The sequence below is a fragment of the Lepidochelys kempii genome, chromosome 5 (assembly GCF_965140285.1).
Source record: "Lepidochelys kempii isolate rLepKem1 chromosome 5, rLepKem1.hap1, whole genome shotgun sequence".
NCBI lineage: Eukaryota > Metazoa > Chordata > Testudines > Cheloniidae > Lepidochelys > Lepidochelys kempii.
Genome location: NC_136384.1, coordinates 101,136,144 through 101,154,564, shown reverse-complemented (window position 1 = coordinate 101,154,564; position 18,421 = coordinate 101,136,144). Strand labels below are relative to the sequence as shown.

Sequence of the window (18,421 nt, the reverse complement as noted above, 5' to 3'; positions counted from 1 at the left end):
CAAACGTTAACCAACAATGTCAGGCCCAAATCAGAATTAGAAAGACATCAGGTTCGAGACCTTTGGCCTGATTATCAGAGGCGCTGAACACCTGGAAATCAGGAGCTGCAGTGCTTCCCGTTACTGGCAGTCAGGCATTTGATTATTGTATTTCACACCTCCTCCAATTATAAAGCTGTAGTTGTAAGTACAGAACACAATTTCACATTATATTTACAGCAATCTACATTAATTCATCTTCAGAAAACCCTCACAAAATGCACAAAGATGATGGAGGTAATTTCCATATTTAACAAGTGACATTATTTCTTTAAGATAATATTAGCACAGCAACCTCATTCTGCTTGTTTGTACTATATTAAGAATATTTTCACAAGTGAGAAAGAAACAGCACGTACTTCTACGTTTGGAAAGAGGCAGAGCACATTCCACATCAGAACAGACTCTGTACTTTTGTAATCAAAAGGAATGCTAACTCCCAATGCCATATATTTTCCCACAGGAGTGTGGTTACCAGATCCACATCCAAACTTGCCAGCCACATTAGCACAGCACTTTCTAAAATATAAGTGGAATGCACTAATGCAATGAAACTGCCCTTTAATAAGTAATACTATTTTTATGTGCTTGTCTTTTGGATGAATACATTTCTGGCATGAAGTAGTATGGATGGGTTGGTTGACAAAAGTCTTCTGATGTGGAACCAGAAATGACATTCGGAGACTGTCTAAAGACAGTCTTTATTCTGCCCAACTATTTAATTTACAGTCCTGAAAACAGGAAGTTACCCTGACTTGTGCTAAAAGAGACTGAATGAGTGAGAAACCTTCAGAGTAGTGACTTTACACTGGAGTGGGCTTACCATTTCTTTGCTGGCTAAGGCCTTGGGATCATTTATGTTGCTTTTAAGTAGATTACATGCAGACAACATCTTTTCACTTAATTCGTATCTGCGGAGCAAAACCAAAATAAAAAGGCATTTGTAAATTAGTTCCTCTTGATTTAAATGGTTTCCCTTGTAACTTTTCAAAAAACTACAAAGGAGCAAATGGTTCCATCCCTGCCACAAATGCTGAAATGTGGAATCCATTCTGGCAGCAGTTTTAAGTGCGAAAAGAAGAACAGGCTGCACCATTGCCCTTCAACAACAGAACAAAAAGTAGGTTGCCCAGATGTACCTAGCAGGATAATTAGTACTAATAAAGGTGAGCAACATCTAACTCCTGAGTTTTAGATGCACTTACCCTTTATATGAAATGCCAATTACATTCTGTACTGTCAGAGGTAACGGTTACCAGCATTAAAAGGAAATAGAACTAATGGGGGAGAAGCAATGTAAGCTCTGGCTCCTTGCCTTTTCTCATTACACCCCAGATGCCAGGAACACCCTTGCTAATCCCTGTTCAACATGTGATTTCACTCTACTCCTTCGAATCCCTGTTACTTTTCCATCACTGACCTCCTCCCCATCCCTTATTATTGACATGGTTCCCAAACTGCAATATATTTATTTTAAAATCAAAAGAAGAACTAAAAGATGTGAATGTAGCAACTGGGGTTGAATTGCCCAGGTTGCTGATCGCATGCTGGTCTGTGGAAAATGGCCTGTATTTTTGCACGGTCTGAGAGACCAGCGACAATTTCAAGCAATAGCCTTTTATGAAGCACTAGCGATAGAAGACACATCCACGGGAAAGTTAGGGGTTTTAGCTTTTCAGTGATATAAAGCAGTTTTTCCTAGCTTTGGTACCTCACGTGAAATCAGATGTTAAAAAAAAAAAAATCACACTTTGGTTATGCCTCTGCACACCTACTGCATCCTGTGCTCGTAGGATAGCACCTGGGGCTCTGATCTAGACAGTCCAATCCGGTTAAAAAAAAAAAAAAGACTTATCTTATAAACTTCACCACTGTAACCTTCCTCCTTCTTCATTCACCTTTTATCATCCCTTGCTACGTATTAAATCGAAATTCAAATGCAAATGCAAGTTCCTTGCAGAATAGACCTGTTATTTTTATTTTGTCTGTAAAATGTCACACCTACCTCTGGCACTGTATAAATAAAATAGAGAAGACTTTAAAAGTCATCGTCTAAACACATGTATATTAAAAACCCTTAATTATTTATAGTAGTGGTGCATACTTGTTATTTAGCAGGAGATAAATACACATATGTTTTGCTATTAAGTTTTATCACCATTGAAATACCACAGCTGAATAACTATTATCTAACGGGCTTGTTTACATGGAACAGCAACACAGCCTACGGGATGATGTGATTTCTAAAGCGCGCTAATGTGCTGCTTACTAATGGGCCCAGGTAGCCCTGCTGGTGAGCATTAAAAGTTCCCAACTGTGCTTCAGTGTAGTGCTGTTTCAAACAGCACTATGTTACAGTGCACTAGGGTACTTTAGTGCACACCAGCAGGGTCTGCACAGACCAATTAATGCACAACACACTAGAATGCTTTAGAAATCACAGCCCTGTAGGATACATCGGGCTTGTCTACCTAGAGCAGCACAGTGGCCATTATGATGCCACTTATTTATTTTTACAAGTGCACTTTTACCATTTTACATTTTAGCAAACCTTGTGTGTTAAATGGGTATTTTATCTTGGTTCAGATGTAAGACCACTCTCTCTATTCTTACAGTACTTGTTATGTAGGAGGCAGCAACCCACAACACAGTACTGTCTGCCACGTACGGAAAGGGTAAGTATTGCTTGTCCAATGCGATCTTACCTAGCTCATCAGCTTATTAAAAAGAAGCTTGATAGTGGTATGCTGTATAATGCATGACGGAAGCTTTAATTTACATGGTCTGAGGCTTGATCCACTTGACTCACCACACCCCGCCAGTGCATCATCCTGGCAGTTGAAATCAGCTGAGGCATTTCTGATGACAGGCTCAAGTTCAAGACTAGTATGGATGAGTGGTAAGTGTTCGGTTTGTTGACCTGCAGGACATGGTGCAATATTCATATGTTTTCTCAGGCTTTATTCTGATGAGGTGGTTAGGAAAGTGTTATTCTTTTTTGTTTTTAAATATGAGTGCCATTGGTCATCAGGGGATGGCCTGTACTGACTATAAATAACCTGGACCTAGTTATAAACAGACTATTTTAAATTGGATATGGGGTGAGCATGTATATTATAAGAATATAGTCAATTAAAAACAATGGAAGTGGCAAAAAACTATAGTCCTCTGATATGTTCTTACTATTCACAGAGAATCCTCTTATCATAACAATCCCTTTCTTCTGGTCAGTGAAGATTACCATCCCTGGCTACATTTTTAGCAAGCATATGCAGATAAATTTGGGAGAAGTTTAGTATTTACATATTGGGATCCCGCTGAATATAGTATTCAAAGAGTTGAATGGAGAACAGTGAAGAATACATGATCAGGAAGAGGCGTACTCAAAACAAGCCTAAAATTACAGTTTTTAAAAGATAGTCTCCATTGACCTAGTGACACAGGAAGTGGGTAGCATGCCAGTAAGAGTCTAGGTTTGTGCTTTCCAGAACATAGTAATTAGCAATGATGAGGATGTACTACTGAAAATAAAAAGGCCCGCTCTATGCAGTATTATATATTAAACAGGGAAATATACCACACCTCTCTCTGATTTCAACCTTCTCAGGCTCACTCTCTTGAGCCTGCACCTCCTCATCCAGACCAACACACCCAACATCTTCAGCATTAAGCTCATGATGTCCTCCTTCCATCTTATGCAGGCTGTACCTCTCCTCCTGGTGAGAATACTCATCGCCTTCACCCTCATCATCTGACTCTGAGGAAGAACTCTCTTCTGAACTAGACTCGTCACTCGATGTGGTTTCATACCTAGATGGCAATCGGGAGTTGTAGAAATAGTCCATGAAAGATTTCATTCAGTGACATTTGATCAATGCCAGATTAAACTAATACTTTGCACATGTATATTACTATCCATTGGTATCCAAAGAACTTCAAAGCCTTTTACAAGTATTAATCAAACATCAAAACAACTTTCTGAGGTAGAGACCATTCCCATTTTACATAGATGGGGGAATGCAGATGCAAAGAAATTAAGTGGCTTGACAAAAGGTTGCACAGTAAGGCCCCAATTCAGGAAAGCAATTAAGCACATGCTTAACTTTAATTATGTGCTTATGTCCCATGACACATTCTTAGTGTTTTGCTGAGAAGATATGCTCTCCTGCACTGGGGCCTTAGCTTAGGACCTGAAATAGCAATTCAGAATGACGCCAGCCAGTGATACAACTTCTGAAGATAATTCTAATCATACACAGAAAAACTGAAATAATAGAAAAATGTTAGTAAGACATCCAGTATTAGATTACTGGGTAATTCTTCATTATCTCAAGAGAATGAAGCAGCTGATTAGATTTGATCATTACATTCTTTGATAGTCAAAAGTGAGGATAAAAGTCTTCCAAAGATTTTTAGAATACGTATTTAAGAGTTAATGCCTAAATAAATCTCTGCTAAACCATATTCTCTCTCTGACACTTCGACCATTACCTTCACATTGTTCCATGACTGAGACTGTGCAATGCAACTAGTAGGAGAAAAAAGAGAGAATCATCCCTTTTAACAGTAGAAACCTTCTTACAACCCCAAATATTACCTGAGCCACTCAAATGAAAGACAAACTACTCCTGCTTAGAGAGGAATTTATTGCCTTGGGCTTCTCCACTTCCATCCTTTCCCCCTGCCAAGCTAATATTACCTAAGACCAGAAGCAATCTCCCCCTCCCCCCCACACACATTTTTTTGCGGTGCTATGATGATGGGGAAACTTTTGTCTTTTTAGATTAAAAATAAATAGGGGTTAGACCATTTTGACGCTGATTCTAATGAATTACCTGATCTACTGAGTTTTTAAAGAACACATGTGATGCTCAGTGATTATTTACACATACATTCTCACATCTACAGAAATAGGTGAAATCTCACCCCCCACTGCAATGACAAAACTCTAACTACAACGGGGTCAGAATTTTGCCCAATATATACAATAGTAAGTAATTGTTTAATGTGTAGGTAAGATGTTCAGGCTTTACTTTTCAATTTCCTTTTAAAGTATTTGTTTTTTTCTTTAACAAAAAAGCATTTAAAAAGACAATGATGTGCCTATTTGAAAGTTCCTTCTTTAACTGATACGTTGATATAACATTCTGAAATTGATAACATTTTAAAATGGAAAGATTTTTAAACTAAAATTTGCTTTTCACTACTTATGTTTACTTTAGTCAATTTCACTTCTTGATCTTATACAGACAGCACAATACTGCAATATCTTGATTGTCCACACTTTATTAAAACTGTATGTGTTGAAAAACAATTCCATTGAAATTAGAAGTGTTCCCATGGGTCTTTGTTTGCTTGGTATTAAGTTTTTTAAAAGCTTATGTATACAAAAACTTAGCTTTGGGACCATGTGTGACATGATAGCTTCCAGAAAAACAAAAAACCCACAGAAATGAAAGATCTCAATAAGATCATCCCAGACAAAAATTTCATTTCTCTCCCCCTCTAATTCATACCCTTCAGGATTGCTCTCAAAATTCTGAGAGAATTGCTGTACCACTATGTACACTTCCCTCGTTTTGTCCTGGGAAAAGGAAGAAAAGTGTTTTGATTGAATAGTCAGATATTTTTGAAAACAGGATTCCTCTTACCCTCCATTTATACCGACAAATTGCAGGTTCTTCTTTGCACCATTCAAATCCTTTTCCCCATCCCTTTTCTTCATGATGGACTTCAGTGTACTTTCATTATTTGCACATACTGTTGGAGAGAGTGCCAAACGCATGCATCAGTACAAGTTTTGCACCATCTTTGGGTGTAACTGCTTGTTTTAGATCATCTAAAACAAACAGCTCTTTATTTAATCTGTAGATTTAAGGTGGATTTGTCTTATTCCTTCTATATACGGAGCCACTGGCACATTAAAGTTACAAACAAACTATTGTTGTTTGTGTGCAGGAAACACAAACACAAAAAGCTATCCAGAAAATCAGGTCCAGAAGCAGAAAACTGAGAGATAAGGTTATCTAAGGTTTTTTTGCTTGATGGCAACCTGGAGACAGATACATTTTTACTGTTTTGTTGCCGGTGTCAATTTTCTAACCATTGAAACTGGTTAATTTAGTCTGTCAATAAAATCCTAATTCTTGGTGCCAAATGACAAGTACTTGAGTGCCAACACTGAAGTTGCCAATTTGTTGGAACAGAAGGTTAGATATATAACATCTATGCACAGGAAATATGTTTGACAAGTACTCATTTAACCGGGGAGGGGGTGAGGTTTATTTAGATTGGTGAATTTAACTTTAAATATTCATTGAAGTAAGTCAACTTATTAGTTTAAAGTTAAACACACTATGATTACAAAATATATATTTACACCAGGCATTAAAGGGTAGCAAATGTTAAGCCACATTTATCTCTTATTAGATTTTGTCTGATAAGTCATTAACAAACTGCACTCAACCATTTTACAATACACTGTAACCTACCATTTAAAAATTAAATATTGACTGGACATGATAGCACTCACAATGTCCCTCACCTTCACTTCTGTTTCTTCTGGAAATATTCCTCCTACCTCTATAATTATACATGAGGAGCCATGTGATTTATTCCAACTGTGTTTGAATATTAAAGACAATTAGCATTAACAGAGCTATGTCTCTGCAGATAGTTACCATAGAGGCCAGACGCAAGCTGGTCATCTGTTAGATTAATCGGAGGTATTGCACTGTCTTGAGAAGACAAGGATTTCTTTCCCCATCCTCTTTCTACTGTGGCAATCATCTTCTCCTCTCGGATGGTCCCAGCCTCCTGTTCAAATTTCAGTGTCCGGGAGCTAGAAGTCAAGCATGCACTAGGAAGCTGACCATGCGGAATGTACTCCAGATCAGCATCTGTCAGCAAAGAGGGTGAACATTATTAGTACTGAGAAGTCAAACCAAAATTACTGCTTAGTACCAGTAGGGAAACTATCATGCTGCACCACTGAATAAATTGTACGCTATATTGCTCAGTGATAAAAATCCATTAAAAAAAAGAAAAGAGTATGATGATTTTTACAAGTTTAAAAATTAATCAGTTCAAAGGATTTGTTTCCCTCTTTCAAAGTACACAATACAAAGACAACTACTGAGATCCAGGGCCATCATCGAGGCAAGTGTTTCTGGGGGTATGCATGCTCGTGCCCCTTTTCCCTTCCATAAACCCTGGATTTATTCCATTCCTTACTTCCAGGATTTCTCACTCAGCCAGAGCTGCTGTCAGGTTGTAATCCCTGTCCCCCAGATCTGTGGCAATAACTACCACAGCTGCTCCTTTGCCAGAGCTCTCAGCATCATGCTCACTCTCCTACCTGCTCTGAAGTCTGCTCCTACGTGATCAGGGTCATATCTGAAAGGAATTTTTACAGGGAATGACAGTGTCCAGGAAAGCAATTCAGAAGTTAAATTTCCATATTTCTCTGGCTTCCAGTAACCCTGAGAGTTCTGTTCCTTGTCTAGTTGTCTAGGTACTACAGCCTTTTTCCACCTGCCAAATTAATTTCTGGAGAGTGCAATTATAACCACCACATTAGGCTCTGGTGAGCTGGTTCAAGTCAAATTACCACAAATGTCCAGAAGTTTAACTGGCCTAGAGAAAAGGGTATCTGACATGACCCCATTTCTCCTCCCAGGTTAACAGGGTAGTCCGTATGTTATTTTTCTCTTTTGCAATCTGGAACCTCTCATGTACCCCTCTGCAGTCTAAACATGGAATCCACACTAGTGTGATGGGGCTGGAAAGGCTGCACCACCAAAGCATGCTCTGTCTGCAGTGGTGCTGGTTTTTTCCATATATCTCCAATTAAGTAAACTGTTCAGAAATACAAAAGAGAGGATGTGTTTTTATCTATTCTAACACTGCCATCTCTTCACCGAGAAAGCAGTGGATCCAATTCCTTCCCCATTATAAAGAATTTTTGCCTTCAGTAATTAAACAGGGTTTCAAAAATGTATCTAAAATCCACTAGTCCAAGGACTAAAGGATACCAGTCAGAGAGAAAAATACTTGTCCTTCCATACACCCAAAGTTCATTTCCCCACAAAGTTATGAAGCCTGTATTTATATAAGAGAGCTGTACTGTTTATGACACTACATTTAACAGTTGCATAGTGTCACTTGACTGTCTATTAGTCAGCTTTTAAAAATATACCTGACTACATCTTCCTTCCTTGTGTTGTCTTTCCTCCCTGGCTTCACTCCACTTTTTCTTTTTCCTATAATAGCATATGACGTTTGTACAGCCCCTAGCGCAATGGGCTCCTAGGCAGCATGACAGCAATAATAATAATAAATAATAATAATAGTGAAATATCAGTTTGTGGCCGTTTCTTCTCTTGTTTTCTGCTCACTGTCCTACCTCAGAGTCTCCTAGCTGCTCTGAAGTCTCTCTACTCTAACCTCTCAATCAGCCCCCATTTTTGAGTCACAGAAATATCTGCAGATTAAAGAATATGGCATGGCTCCAGTTTATACATAGTTCATACTTGGAAGAATGCTTTGTTACCATAAGGACTAAAAAAGTTATATTTTATTTTCAATAAAGGCTTATATTCTGCAAAAGTTAATGGTACTCCTCTGGGTAGCTTCCTACCAAGTCTGGGTGAGTGGATTTTTCAAGCCCACATGAATACCAATGAATAACCACCATGCACATGCAAGGTGCCAGTCTAGCTGAAACAGCAATACAAGCTGAATGAAATGTTGGGAGAGGATTCAAACAATCTGATGGCCCCAGGTGCAAGGAATTAACCCTCCAGAAATGTTCTGCACACACCAACTGAAACGGTCATCCTTACAAACAAAATCAAACCTTCTGCATAAAGTCCTTTCGTATCCCAAATTTTCACTGTATGGCTTCAACAATTAACGTAACATAGGGCATTTCCTGGTGTTCAGTGACTGGGTGGGTTAACATCACTTCTCATCAGCTGGTCCTGATGACCTTAGAAGTGGCCAGCAGAGAGGTCATTATTGCTTAAAAACATCCAGTTGTTTTGCTACCAAACTCCCCTCTCCTCAAAACTAACACAAACTTTATCCAACCCCTTGGCTGAAAAAAAAAACCCCCCTCCCCCGCTTTGGAGTAGTGAAAGTTATTACTCAGCTGTTTGCGTTAATTCCTGAAGAGGTTGTTTTAGGAACACTTTTTATTTGGACAGGTGCTCCATGGACTGACAAGGCACCACGTAAGTGGTTAGTGAGTGGTTTGTGAAATGAGTGGTTTATGAGCTCAATAGAAAGTCAGAGAAGTGTGTGCACGGCAGGGTGGGTTACAACATATAATCTCAGCAACACTGGGTCATAGACTGTCAGCTTTTCAGAAAGAATGTGTGATATATATAGCATACAGCCCCCATTTCTCCTTCTTCTAGTCCTCTCTTCTCCCAACCCCATCTCTCTCCTCACTGCAGTGAGGGACAGGGGCTACTGGAGGGACCATGAGAGAAGAGTAGTTTTGAACAGTGTCACCTGGATGCGCTGTAGCACTTCATTTCAGTGTAGTATTCCCACCCTGCGGCATGCTGTGCTACCAGCAGGGCCAGGCCAGGCCAAATAGGGGTGTTTGTCATGGAGCAGGAGAGGAACCATGGCCCACAATCCCATACTGAACTCAGATGCTGCAGCAGGATTTGGGATCCATGTCACAGTAAGAAAATATGTGTGATTTTGGTCCCACTATGTGTGAGATTCAAAATGGCTGGTGGGGCTGTTGCAGAAAGTTTTCTGGTCCTGGTTTGAGATGGCTGGGAGCTGGGTGTGGATGGCCTGGCTACTCCTCCCCCTCACAGTGCTCAACTCCAAAGGCTGGGAAGATCTGCTTCAAGGAGACTATGGAGACAGGTCCACAGCCTTTTGGCATGCCTCTTCCTCCGCCCTTGGAACGGAAGGCTGTGTGGGTAGGGATAGGGATGGAACAGCAGGAACAGGGAGGGAGAAAGGGGAAGAAAGAAAGTTGATCTTTGCCTCCACTTCCAGAATTTCTCTCCTCCCCACCCCACAAACAAAGCAAAACCACCACTGATACAACAAAACCCAAAAGGCTTCCCCCACATTCCTCACAGGTGAGAAATACTGCCTTTTGGTCAGGATGTTATTTGGGGCACGGGTAGCTTCAAGTGAGCTAGAAGAATCCTAGTCAACCTCCAGCACTTTAAAAGGAGGAATATGAAAGCATTTGAGAGTGAAGACTAAGTTATAATGGTATATGACAGTGCTTTTGTCTAGAAAGCGCTCACAGGTGTGGGTCCTTTTTCTGGAGTTTCCAATTTAATCAGCTGGGAACTCGCTTGTGACACAGACTTGGTTTCAGAGTAACAGCCGTGTTAGTCTGTATTCGCAAAAAGAAAAGGAGTACTTGTGGCACCTTAGAGACTAACCAATTTATTAGAGCATAAGCTTTCGTGAGCTACAGCTCACTTCCTCAGATGCATATCGTGGAAACTGCAGCAGGCTTTATATATACACAGAGAATATGAAACAATAACTCCTCCCACCCCACTGTCCTGCTGGTAATAGCTTATCTAAAGTGATCATCAGGTGGGCCATTTCCAGCACAAATCCAGGTTTTCTCACCCTCTTGGTTTAGTTGACAAAACTGGAAAGGGGAAAGCCATTGGTATTCTTGTGCAAATTTGCTCTGAAAAGTGAGACTCTACCGTTAGTAGGCTGGGTTCTGTATTTACTGGCTGGCAGTGAGTTACATGGCAAATGTGCCAAGTTTACTTTACACCTCCCCTCCAAACTACTAGCCCTTCAAACTCAACTTGGGATCTGAGAGACAAGCTGGATTCTTTCCATCTTGCACATCATATCTATGAATCTATGAATCATCACCAATAATACAGGTTCTAGCGATCAAATTATTCCTTTAGTGACACACCACAGCCTATAATGGATTTGCACAGGTGTAGTTGATTGGAACTTGATGAACAAGTCTGTTGTTGATGGGCAAGGAGGAACAGAACCCAACTCACCTCTCAGCAATGCTGATTCTGGAAGGCAATAAGAATAAGCACTAGTAACTTTAGCCCCTTTTCAGAGTAAACCTGCACTTTAAGAGGTTATTCATTGTATCACTCATGCCAGAGCATTGGAGGAACATTCATAATTTCTTTATTACCTCATGCATACATTGGAGATACAGTTTAGCATCACAAGACCGATTGTCATGTTATTTTAAAATATACTTTTAAACCATTACCCACTTCAAGATAAGAGTTTGAATCAAACCAAACAGCCACGCGTAATGGATTTATATTGTTAACATACTAGGCCAAATGCAGCCCAGGCACAAACAGACATATGGCGAGACGCATCCTTTTACAGGGTTGACTTTAGCTCAAGTTTAGACAATGATCTCCTATTTCTAATTTTGTTTTAACTCTGGTCCCTCTATTTTAAGAGGCTACTTTCCATTATTAGACCAGTTAATGAGACTGGTACATAAAAACTAGAAGAAAATGCAGGTCCCTTGAAGTGAAGATGCTGGAGCATAAAATAATGCTTCTGAAAAGCAGCCGATCAGCTTATATAAGAAAGATTTTCTTCATTAAAAAATGGGTGAAGTCAAGTTAAAGTCACTATTAAAGTTGCTGCTGAATGTCAAATCCAAGTATCATATGATGCTGTGCGTGGCAGAAAAGGTCATTCCAAAGCTCTCTTTTCTCTGGCTTAGGAGACTTGATCAGTTAGGTTAAAGCTTTACTGTAGCTAAACTGAACCTGTATTTTCTTGGAAAATGGGAATCCACCCAAATTAGATATTTATAAATGTGCCTGTTACCATGGGAGCTGAACTCAGAGTAAATTCATTGTGCTGAACATCATGCGTCATGGTGAAGTGGAGGAACTGAGGGATTTACCAAATTCACTCTAATAGACAGAGCTGCTCAGCAAGTTCAGATATTGTACACAATCTATACACAGATTTTTGCCAGGAAAAATCATTTACAATAGAAGCAATTTTTTAAAGTTAATACACAACTAGATTTAAAGTTGATGATGACCTCCTAACCTAATTACACAACAGTTAAAATTATCAGAGACAAATTCATAGCTCAAAACCTGTGCAAAGATGTAGTATGTAATTCTGACCAGGAATGTGATTGATCACATTCATAAAGACTTTACTCTATGCTCTCAGTGCTAAAGATAATGGCATTACAAGCTCAAACAAAATTTTTCCTAAATATTTTTGGGAAGAATGTGAAATATAAAGCCTAGTAAAAATGCTTTTATTAGAAGATAATCCACCACTCTACATGTGCCTAGATAGTTTCTAGGTTCTTCAGACTAAATGTCTGACATCATATATTAAAAGTGAGGGATAGAGTGGCAGATTAACAGTTTGTTAAAATTCTGGTTGACATTTTTAAGTGCCATTTTAATGCCTGTTGGATATTCTTATTAAAGTACCATTAACTTTATGAAGTCATATGTATAATGTGTACATTATAAAGATAATAGTGTAAATAAAATATTATGTTGTATGGATATAGACAGGATATAGTATATTTTCTTTATCGCAGCGTAAATGTTGCCTACTGCTGTACTGTAGTAAATTAAAAGTTTTAATAAATGATTCCAATTAATGCATAAGAGGAAAAATATTAGATTTACGCAGCTGTCTTTACAAATCTACAAGAAGAAATTTATTTAAGATAGTAAATAAACTATAAAAGCTTCATTTAGCAGTGTGCTAGATAATCACTATTAAATAGACTTTTTATTACAGTAATTTTTCCTACTCAGTATCAAGGAGACTGATATTCACGTCTATTTGGACAAATTTCCTATCTTTCTAGTAGACTGTTTATTTTTACTATTTCACTGTGGGAAGAGTGCATTGTGCAGAAGTTATTGTTGGTTGGTGACCTCATAACAATCTCTAAGAAGCCAACTATTATGAATTCAGTAGTACGTAGCTGGCATTCACAGACATAAAGTTGTTAGAAAAATATCTAGTTACATTTTTGTAGGTGACACTATGCTTTAAAGTTGTGAGCAGAGGTACAAAAGAATTTTTTAAAAAATTCCCTAAGTTAATTACGCAAATTCTAAAATAAACAGGACACCAAGAAAAAAAAATATTTAAGCCTCTCCCGAGCACCACTAAAATCCAAGTAGTCAATATTACTTATGCCTTGTAAATGTGCTGCTGTAACTGGAGACTATTACAAACACTTACTGAAACACAGTTGTTCTTGTTACTAAATATTCCTTACTGACCCACTGGTAGTCAACGCTAACAGAGTGGGGAACAGTACCTAACAGTGGTCTAATTGGGAGACAAGAAGATGAATGGAGAATGTGGAAGCAAAACCACCAACCTTTGAGAAAGAGGCTGAAGATGCCTCATCATCAGCTAGAATATTCAACTTATAAAAGATGAATGTGACTTAGGAGAAAGTCAAACATGCCTTGCCATAGTTTTAAAAAGCTGCACTCTGCCATTAAAGAGGGACAGGGTAGCAAAAACTATGTTAATCTGAATAATCTTAAATTATAAAAATGGATAAATATTCCAAGTTAAATTCTGTCACATCACCCAATCACCGGATGTTTTATCTATCTATCTATCTATCTATCTATCTATCTATCTATCTATCTATCTATCTATCTATCATTTCTACCAAGCTCAGCACTATTCTTCTCCACTTTCTGAGAGTGACAGGAATGCACACACTCAACTTACCTGGGGTAGCACTTCTGTCCATACACTGTTTCTGGATATCTAAGTTCCGCAGCTCTTCAGTGCTTGCATATTTCATGACAGAGTTGATGGACGAAAGGGTGTTTATGAGCTGAGAATTCAGAGACTCAATCTGTGAGTGAGGCTCTCCAAAAGCTTCTGCCAGTTCACTGTAGTTTTCAGCTAGCAGCATCTGTTGTTCCTGCAGCAGCTTCTGTACTCGCTCAATGTAGTGATCCAAGCCAGTCCTCATTTCAGGTGGAGGGAGAGGACTTTCCACTAAAATGCTCACAGGTTCATACACAGGCTCATCCCCAACACCAATGCTTCTGGTACTGGCTGACACAACAGATAATGGTGGGGGACCACACGCAATATTTCTCATTTTAAGACCAACTAGATAGTTCTCATGAACGTTTATCTGCCCTACTCCACAGTCCTTGGTCTTTATCACAGAGGTCTTTTCAAAGCTAGAGTCACAAGAAAGCAAAGTTCCCACTCCAATGGAACGAGTTTTGGCAGATGTGTTTACGTCCTTTACCCGACCATCTCCCACTGCTACAGTCCGCATTTCGACATTCACAGTGTTAGTCTGTTTATCGTAAGTGCTCAAAGTGGTGTTTGTGCTGGAATCCATCAGTGAAGCTGTTTCTGTATTGGTGAACTGGTTCACCACTGCCAATACAGTACTGGTCTGCTGGGTAGCTGTCTGAGGCACGGCCATAACTGCAGATTCTACTGTGCAAACAACCTCTGTGTTTGTGCTGCGGGACACACACTCCTTTAGCGGACAAACAGTCACATTCACTGAACAGTCTCCACAACCTATCGATCGTACTTCCTTGATTTCCGCTTTTGTCTTGCAGAGACTCAAATTATCCACAGACTCCTCTGTGTTGATGCCAGTTTCACAAACACTCATTTCTGTGCCCACATTCTTGTCACACATCTCAGTAGATCTCCCAATGCATTGGTCACGCATGTCTGCTCTCTCCTTCACAAGCCACCGATTCATTAGCAGTTCTGGACCCACAGCTGTACTCTGCAAATTAGGCCTGCAGGAGATTCCAATATCTCTCATTTGTAGATGGTTCCCCACACAGGAGTCAGCAACATCCACATGATCTCCTACCATTTGGTCTCTTGTTTGTACTACAGCTTCCACCATTCTGCTGAAAACCAGAGGTTGAGCCATCAATGCTTTATCCACTTTTTTCCTAAATCCAGCTGCCTGCAGCTCTTGTTTTAATTTGGTCATTTCCCTATCATGAGTAGTTTCTTTTAACTGAACCTCCAATCTGTAGATCTTCCCCTTTAGGGCTTCAATGGTCTGTTGCTGAAGCTCTATTTCTTTGTCAGCTTCTGTGGTGATGCCAAGCATCATCTCTGTCACCCCAACTCCAGAATCTCTAGTTTCTTTCTCTGTTCCCACTGCTACCTCCATGCATGGTCGGGAAGACCTGTTATATATAACTACATCATTCATATTTTCATCAGCACCCACAGCAACCGACCTGCTTTCTTTTGTTAGATTTTCTCTGTTCATCCGAAGATTAGATGGGATTTCATAGTTGCTGTCCTGAATTTTTCTCTCCAATGCTTGCATTTCAAAAGTCAACTGCCTAAACTCCTCTGTCCTCTGTGAGTTCTGCTCCACGTCTTCCTCACAGTCTATATATAATTCACCTCCTCTTCTGACCTGAGACAGATGCCCCCATTGCTCTGCATTTCCCGCACTATAAGATCGCTTTCTGAAGCCATAAGTGTCATTTTGATTGGGTATTCTTTGGCTTTTGCGTTCTGCCATCATCTGTCTTTTCTCTTCCTGTAATACTGAAATCTTGACCTGGAGCACAGGAATAGTTTTGACTTGTTCCTCAAGCTCCTTGAGGCGTTTGAGGGCAACTGCCATTTGTTCCCTGATATGCTGCAGATGCACGGGGCTCACATTGGTCACAGGGGTCGATATTCCTGAACTCAATGGGCTATGACGGATGGAGCTGCCCAAAGAGGAAGCAAGATAGACATTATAGTCTCCATTACCCTGGTAACCATTTTGAAGCTGTTGAGACATCTGATTGTGCCCACTAGATCCTACAAAGGAAGGAAGGGAGCTTGCTGAGCCCAGGCCTCCAAAGCTGGAAATCCTGGGCCTGCGGACATCCCCTGGAGTCACCTGCATTATAACCTTCTCCTGTTCCAGTCTTCTCCGGGTTTCCATGAGAGTTTTTGTTACATGAAGATTGTGCCTTGGAAGCTGTGGTGAAGGAGGGGGAAGCTGTCTGCTCTCAGGAATGGTTAAGAAGGTAGGAGAGGCTTCAAAGGAAATTGATGGCCTTGCAGTGACAGACGATGCTACTTGATTCCTTGCTGCAAAGGAGGACTGCTTATTCTCATCACTGTTTGATGAAGAGAGAGACTCTGTTGAGGTCCACCCACTGTATTGGCCACTGGCGTTCTTGGTACCTGTAAAAGTTGGTACTAGTTTCCTCTTCTTCTGGATATTTAATTTCTTAATCGTGTTTCCCTTTTGTATATCATCCACATACTTGAGAAAATCCAAGTCTAACTGGTAGCCGTAAGGAGTTTCCACAAAATAGGGATCTTTATGTTCTTTGTCATCGTCTCCACTCAGAACACCTTCCTCTTTTTCTGTAGGGAAAAAACCCAAAATCAATACATTTAAAATAAAATAAAACAAGCTACTTCTGGCTAAACTATACAGCGGAAAAGCAAAAGATAATGACATTCTACTCGTAGCACAGACTAAACATTACAAGTTGGAAGACATATTACTTGTCTATCTTCATTCACCTTGAAAAACGTCTCTCCCTCTCTCTCATGCACACACAGATTTAATGCTGAAATCGTAAGTAAACACATGTAAATATGCTGCTTTAATTTATGAAGGCCCCGCAAAGGTCTTTATCGATAGCGGGAAATGATACTTCGAGGAACTCCGGTACCGCTACCACATCACAACAAACGTTCACACAGGTTAGTGCTAGGTCCGGCATGAAAGGATCAGGTGATTCTTTGTGCTGCAGTGAACCATCTGGAGACAGTGCTTCCTTCAGGGAGTATTAAAAGGGTTACGCAGAAATCGTTTCCTCCCTAATTTGCCAATGCAGTTAGACTTCAGGCAACGGTTTTTAAAAAGGTTAAAATAATTTCAGATCAGTTTTAAGTCGGAGCAGCAATTCGAGCTCTCTCTTGCTTGGGAGCACATTGATGTGTGTCTGTGAATCTGTCTCTTTTATATTTCAATCCTGCACGAAGCCCACACACTAAAAATATGCAGCGAGACCTGTTTCCAATGCAGTCTAAAATTCCACAGCCAAAAGAGGAATCGCCAGCTCAGATGTCAGGACAGCACAGCTTCCTGCAGACACTGGACTCACATGCCACCAAAGCATTCTAAATAAAACTTTGCCACATCTGTTGTGCTTCTGCAGACAGAAAGTTTATACATGAGGTCGCTGCAGAGCCTCCTCCTCCTTCCCCACAAAAACTATTCATAACTCACGAGAGGAATCAGGTACTTTTGAACTGCAGGGCAAACAATAAACGTTAGTTTTCCAGTTACCTGAATTAGCGACATGTCTCTGCTCTCAGACCATACATTTTCCATCCAACTAAAACAAGGCCTCTGATTTTTCTCCTTGCCGTCCTAGCTTCAACAAGCTCTCTGTTCACTAAAGCCCTGCCTCTCAACTTTCTCATTCTTCACCCCTTAAGGAAAAAAGTCCACATTAGTGTAAACTTAGCCAAGCAGAGCACATTTTCATAGGCTGAGCTTTCACCAATGAGTTCTGTTCTACAGCAGAACTGAAAACTACTGCCTTTTTAGCACCCATAAGGAACCTCAGCAGTCACCATGCTCTATCATCTTAATAATAAGAGAACTGTTAGTCTTTTAAAAGTGCAGTAATCTCCACCCATTTTCTCCTCTGTTCCCTCCCCACCCATGAATCTTTGTTAATTTGTGTATACATTTCATTTTACTGTATATACTTACTGCATTTTAGTTCCTCCTTAAAAACAATTATTCACAGTCTCTGTGCATATAAAGTTGATCTGGCACTTGGGTCTACAAGCTACGATTGTATGTTTGCTAAACTGGCTACCCCTCCAATATTCCCCCAACAAAGAAACACAGGCTACTGCAGGCAGCCACAGTACCTGAAAACAACTTCTAGCTCATTTTTTGAATATGACTACATTTTAAATTGGTGTCCCTTTTAAAGGTACATACACAACTTAAAAAAACCCAAATCACCCTGAATCTACTATTGTTAGAAGTGACACCTAAGAATGCTCTAACAAAGATTAGAATAAAGAAATCTCTAGGTTTTTCAATTTACTTGGTGAATTTGACCAAAGCATACTTTTGGTACTTTGGAAAACTTTCCATAGTTCTGACTGGTCTTTCTCTGCCCTGTGCTGATTGGTTATTTGCACCAACCCTCCCTCTCCCTCACAGTCTCTTCATCTCAGAGAGTCACTCCTCTTACCCTACTCTTCCCCTCCCTGTCCTCCTCAGTCACTCTCCCTTCCTCACTAACCCAACCAACCAAAAAATAAATAAATAAAAATTGTGGAACTAACATGACTTTTGACGCCATCACATTGTTCACTTGACCTG

The 18,421-nt window shown here is 39.9% G+C and overlaps 1 protein-coding gene across 4 annotated transcripts in view; it reads right to left on the bottom strand.

Moving 5' to 3' along the window:
• The window catches only part of KANK1 (KN motif and ankyrin repeat domains 1), a 170,750-nt gene that overhangs the window by 10,145 nt on the left and 142,184 nt on the right, over nt 1-18,421 (bottom strand). For all 4 annotated transcript variants that reach the window (XM_073345218.2, XM_073345217.2, XM_073345219.2 and 1 more), the window contains 5 exons: nt 13,780-16,428; nt 6,720-6,938; nt 5,691-5,799; nt 3,622-3,849; nt 863-950 (listed from right to left, as the gene is read on the bottom strand). In XM_073345218.2, coding sequence (XP_073201319.1) covers nt 863-950; nt 3,622-3,849; nt 5,691-5,799; nt 6,720-6,938; nt 13,780-16,428 — 3,293 coding nt within the window. The remainder of the gene's footprint in view (nt 1-862; nt 951-3,621; nt 3,850-5,690; nt 5,800-6,719; nt 6,939-13,779; nt 16,429-18,421) is intronic.